At 43.7% G+C, this 5923-nt stretch overlaps 1 protein-coding gene across 1 annotated transcript in view; it reads right to left on the bottom strand.

The window, feature by feature from the left end:
• WBP4 (WW domain binding protein 4) overlaps positions 1-5311 on the bottom strand; it is a 26624-nt gene extending 21313 nt beyond the window's left edge. Inside the window, exon 1 of the mRNA XM_009882436.1 lies at positions 5190-5311. Coding sequence (XP_009880738.1) covers positions 5190-5311 — 122 coding nt within the window. The remainder of the gene's footprint in view (positions 1-5189) is intronic.
• Between the last annotated feature and the right edge of the window lie 612 nt (positions 5312-5923).

Here is a 5923-nt window from a genome sequence, read left to right on the forward strand (position 1 = left end):
CCCCAGCGCTGTGTGGGTTATTTCCCGATGGTGCCGCGAAAAAAAACCAAACACCAAACCAACCAAATAATAATAAAAATATTGTTAATTCACCGACTACAGCTGGCAATCTTTTTGCTGTAGCCGAGCGCAAGGGTGGAGGAGAAGCCTGCGGAGTGAGTCATGGGTTTAAAGAGGCCCTCCGGTTGTTTGTGGCAAAACCAGGGGGTGGCTCATTCAACACGTGGGAGATAGGTGGAATAAGAGTTGCTTAAATTCATAATAAAAGGCTAAGAGGGAGGTACCCGTACGTACCATGCACCCCTTGCCCCAGCTTACTGTCGAGCAGCCTTAAAAAGGAGACGGGGGGGGCGGGGGGGAAGTAAATGTTGCTTTTTCCTGGAGGAGGACTTGTGGTCAGACTGTCATAGCTAACTGCAGTAGTTATGCATTTGTCAGCATTTCCATTATAAGTGTAGTTTTTATGCAGTTTACAGCTTGGTTTTAAAAATATGCGCTGGGTTGAAACTTGGTCGATGGCCTCTTCTCCAGAAACGTCTTTTTGAGCAAATTTTGAAACTGCTCTGCTTAGATGCTAAGTGGAAATCCATGGAAAATACTGGCTTTTTATGCTTCTCTAAACTTTAAAACTTAGCTGCTTACGCACATGGACGCATTTACAGCTGTTAGTGGTGGGAATTTTTTTTTTTTTTTACTAAGTTTGTTAAATTAAGGAAGAGTTTAAAGGCTCGGGCTCTTCAGGCCTTGCTCTTTACACATTAATTAGTGCAGCAGAGACTCTCTGAAGTCTTTTGCGTGGTCCGTGCTGCCTTGCGTTGGGGCACCCACCTACAGAAGTGATGTGGAGCACCGTGTGTCCACACAGCTCGGACCGTCAAGCGCCAGGAGAGTTTGAACGCCTGAGTGCTGTGGACAAGAAGCCGGTGTTAAAATGAAGGCAGAATATGTTAACTTTGCTCTGTGGGTTTTATGTCTTTTTTTTTTTTTACCGTGTCCGTTCAATTGCTGCCTCTGAGACAGGGAACAAGCACAGTATTTAGGAGGTTTCGTTTGTATACCTCTGTGTGTACATGTATCTGGATCCCGTGAAACATGCCTGCCACCCAGTGGATGTAGCTGTTCTCTATATACTCTACGTTCTATACATTTATTACCTCTCCGCCCCGCCCAGCCTTACCCTGTTGGTAAGTGTGCAAAGCAAAGTGCTCAGAAGTTGTAAAAATGCCGGGCTCATCTGGCTGCATTGGACCTGCGTGCGATGATAGTGTCCGTCATGACGTGATCCACCACTGTCCTTCCTGGCCAGCTCAGGTGATGAACCAGAGGTGCATCCACCAAGGTGTAGCCATCAGAAGAGGTGACGTGTACGAGGCAGATGATTATACACAGAGGGAGAGACAGTTTCACGCCTGAGACTGCTGGAGAATTGGATTTTGCAGCTTCTGCCTTTCTGATAGGATTTCCACATAAACATAAAGGTTTTTGCACATGGACTGTTGGTTTTTCTGGGTGTCTGGCCTGAGTCCCTGGGATCTGCTGTGCAGTTATGCTGACCTTGTCCATCTGGAACAAAAGTCAACAGCTGTTCACTCTTGACTTACAGAAGATGTTTCGTAGGTCTAAGCATGTTAGAAATATGGGTCTTGAGTGTCAGAATTGCTTGCTCTGTGTCTGTATCTTTTTGCTCTAATCTTTTCATATCTTGGTTTCCCACTTTTAAAAAAAACCATGGGTAACAGTATCCTTTATCTTCCAGATTACTGTAGTGATAAGAACCATAAAAAGAACCTGGGAGAATAGAAATAATTCCCTCTGTGATTTGAAAGTGTGTAGTGATGCTCTAGAGAACAAGGGCAAAAGGATGAATGTGCGTGTTAATTATAGCAAAGGTTCTTTGGGGAAAAAAATGTGACCAGGTCAGTTGCAATTAGAGATTGACCTCCATGCATATAAGCACTAGGAGATGGTTTTAATTACTATAGGCCACTTAGTTCTAATAATTCCTAAATTCTGCCATGTTAATCACATTTTAATACTGCTTTTTGTGTGTAATTTCCTAGGTTTTCTTTCCCTTAGGAAAAGAGCCAAAAAGCAGCTAGGCAGCCTAGGGTTGCATACTCATGTCACCATCCTTCATCAGCTGGATTCCTAATGTAACGCCTGGAACTCTGCTGTTGGAGCTCTCTGTTGGGGATAACTGGTGGTGGTAGGTCATGGACGTGGTCTCTGTTGCTGCGAAGACCCGTAGTGTGGGGCAGAGAAGGGGCAAGTAGAATCACAGAATCACAGAACGGTCAGGGTTGGAAGGAACCTCTAGAGGTCATCTAGTGCAACCCCCCTGCCAGAGCAGCGTCACCTATACAGGTTGCACAGGACCGCATCCAGGTGGGTTTTGAATGTCTGCGGGGGGGGAGACTCCACAACCTCTCTGGGCAGCCTGTTCCAGTGCTCCACTACCCTCAAAGTAAAGAAGGTCCTCCTCATGTTTAGATGGAACTTCATATGTTCAAGTTTGTGTCTCTTACCTCTTGTCCTGTCACTGGGCACCACTGAAAAAAAACTGTTCCCATCCCCCGGCACCCTCCCTTTAAGTATTTATAAACATTAATAAGATCCCCCCTCAGTCTTCTTTTCTCTAGACTACAAAGACCAAGTCACTCAGCCTTTCCTCATAAGAGAGATGTTCTAATCCCCTAATCGTCTTCGTAGCTCTTTGCTGGACCCTCTCCAGCAGTTCCCTGTCTTTCTTGAACTGGGGAGCCCAGAACTGGACACAATACTCCAGATGTGGCCTCACCAGGGCAGAGTAGAGAAGCAGGACTTCTGCTCTTGTCCCAAGTACCTGGTGCCATCATGGCCTCCGCCAGCCCCTATGTGGAAAGCCTGGAGCCTACTGCCATTCCCAGGCTTGGACCATGGTTATTTGAGCTGTAGCCCTGTCCTGCACAGGCACTGGCAGAGAAGTTGCTTATTGGTGTGGGGATGGCCCATATCATCTGAGCAGTTGAGAAGAATGTGGACATGGCCTAGCAAATATCTATTGAAAATGCACAAAGTGCAATTTGGTTTTGGATGTTTAACTAAATGCAGCTGGATTTTTCATGGGTGCAGCAAAAGGGACACCTCCAATGTCGCAGCTCCAGCCCTCATGTCAGATTTCAAATCTGTCACCAAGAGCTGGAAGGGCACTACAGCCTTCCAAGTTTGCCAGAGATTTCTATTAATATTGAAAGACAGCATTTTCCCTGGTCTTGTTCTGAAAACAGCTGAAGTATTTTGGCTGAGTTCTTCTAAACGCAGTCTACCTCTTTCTGCACCCCCTCCCTCAGAGGCAACCGCTACAACACATGGAACAAAATTTAGCCTGAGGCAGACATTTAACTTGGAAAATTTCAACCCAAACAGTCAAAGTCTGGCCAAGTTACAAGCAGCTGGAAGCAGCATCTTGCATTGGAAGTGTTCAGCAATTGCCTAATAGGCGATGCTACAAGCTTCATTAATAATAGGTATATCTTTATGTACATGGAAATATGCTGCTGAATTATATTATTAATTAATAGGCTACCCAGTTGACTAATTGGCACCCAGTTGTTTCTGATTTATTTTTTTTAATAGAGAATCGAACCTAAAACTCTTCAGTGAATTGTATGAATGCTTTTTCTTGCTCACATTATTCATTGTTGTTTTCCTGGCTGAAAACTTGAAAACTTTAAAATGGAGCCTCTGAAATAAATGACAAGCCAGGGCTCACTTGTTTTGAATCTTTCAGAATGACTTAACAATTGTTAAAGACCAATTTACAGTAAAACTAGAGCAAATTGCTTCCCAGTGTTCTGAATTGTAAAAAACACATCTCCCAAATTCCTAAGCTATTCATCAACTGTTCTGTTGTAGCAGACTCACCCTATATTGTGTCCCCGATATATCTATTAACTCTGCAGTGAAGTGTGAGTTTAAAACAATTGTGCCATGGAGTCACTGTGGAATAAATACCACAAACATTGGCAAAGTTGCTTCATAAATCTTTCTTAGTTTAGAGAGGAACTTAGGCGTGCCTTTCTTCTATGGGAGTGCAGCTGTTTCTTGCGGGGTTCCCTGGGGGCTGGATCTTGGTGTAAGGCTGTTTAATATCGTTATAGTCGCAGTTTTTGTGATGTTATCTCATCGTTACCAACAGATTACATGCAGTTTTGTGTGCATGTGGAATTAGTTATTTGTACGGCATACTCTTAAAAAAAAATAAAATCACTTTTTAAAATAGTTTGTGTCCAGCAGAAGGCATTTTTCATGGAGCCAGATACAAAGGAACCAGGAATGCAGTTACACCAGCAGGATAGGAGACTGTCTCGGAACTGGTAATTTGAAAGAAGGCTTAAGAATTTGTGCAGAGAATCGTCTCAACAGGAGTTTTCATTGTAATGCTGTGACTGAAGTGTGGTCTTTGGCTGTATAGCAATATAAATATCGCACAGAAATAGGAAAGTACGTGGCATTAGTAAGAACACGGGAATTCTGTGTCTGGTTTTGCTGCTCGCACGTGAGGAAGGATGTGAAGTATTAGTAAACGTGCAGCGACAAAAGTGATCCAGGGTTTGGAAACCAAGCCTCAGGATATGGGGTGTACAGGGTTTATTCAGCTCGGAAGAGGCTGAGAGGGGCAATGATACCTGTATGTATCGTTTGTATGTGTAAGGAAAATACACGATACTTACTGACCCTACTGAAACATCTGGTGTCTGGGAGCTTGTTAGGTGTGTTGTACCTTGAAATTATAAGTAGCAATGAGGGAAATAAAGCATTGTAATGGATTTGCTGCTGCTGCTGAGAGTGTTTAAAGTGAGATGGGGTTTCCTTCTCAAATATACACTTTGGGTTGGTTCGGTGGAGGACATTTTCAGTGCATGTAGAAGAGGGAAAGGCTGTTCTCTGTTCACCTACATTCTTCCCTGGATTGAGAAAACAGGATTATTTATAGTGTTTTCTGTGTAATGTAGCACATGTTGCTTCCTTGGACAAGTTTATAATAAAATATCATGCTTCAGAACGTGGCTGGTTTTCCTTGGGTCAGGAAGACCGTTTTTTCTTGGTGCTTAATTTGACTTCTGGGATTATGATTATTTTATGCTATTCACTTGCCTCCAGAGCATCAACATCTGGTGGCAGCTGGAGACAGGATATCGGGTACTCACCTTCCTCGCTTACTTCTTTCTGTCAGTACAGAGTCCTCTCGTATTCCCAGGTTGGTGTACCGTCTTTCTTTGCTCAGGATACTGACAGCTATATTCAGGGATGAAGAAATTTCCCCTGCCATTAGATAGGCAAGGATGTCTCCCACTGTTGAAAAGTCAGCTGCTGAGGGCTCGTGGCATCTGTAAGCCCGCTCTCCCCTTAACCACCTCCCTGTCCTTTGAGCATGCCTCTCCTGCTGCCAGATCTCCTGCTGCAAACAGACAACAGAGACAGGGATGGGGACATGTGTGTGTATGGCTTGGCAGCATAGCACCCCCAGCAGTCACTAAAACAACAGAAGTTACGTGGGTGAAATCATTTTGTAACCTGAAACACATGACTGACTGCTCGAATCAAGTTGAAGCATTACCTGCAGTGTTCTTTTTCAGGCAGCTTCGCAATAAAGCTGAAGGTTCAGTTTGGCCTGGGAATTGCACTTGAGCCACGATAGTTATGACATGATGTTTTATCATTCCATAGTTCATTCTTTTTAGCATAACAAACAGGCACATTTTTTCCCTCTGGCATTTGAACTGGAATAAATATATTTTGCATTAAAGTATTTCTTTTTGCTGAAAATTTTTGTTGTACCTACTCTAGGGTAGCTGGTACGCAAAAGCATTCCAGGATCTGATGTTCAGTATTTCACACAGTGGTCTTGATTGGGGCTTTTTCATTCACACTTTCAAATATC

This window comes from Charadrius vociferus, unplaced genomic scaffold (genome assembly GCF_000708025.1).
Source record: "Charadrius vociferus isolate BGI_N301 unplaced genomic scaffold, ASM70802v2 scaffold253, whole genome shotgun sequence".
Taxonomy (NCBI): domain Eukaryota; kingdom Metazoa; phylum Chordata; class Aves; order Charadriiformes; family Charadriidae; genus Charadrius; species Charadrius vociferus.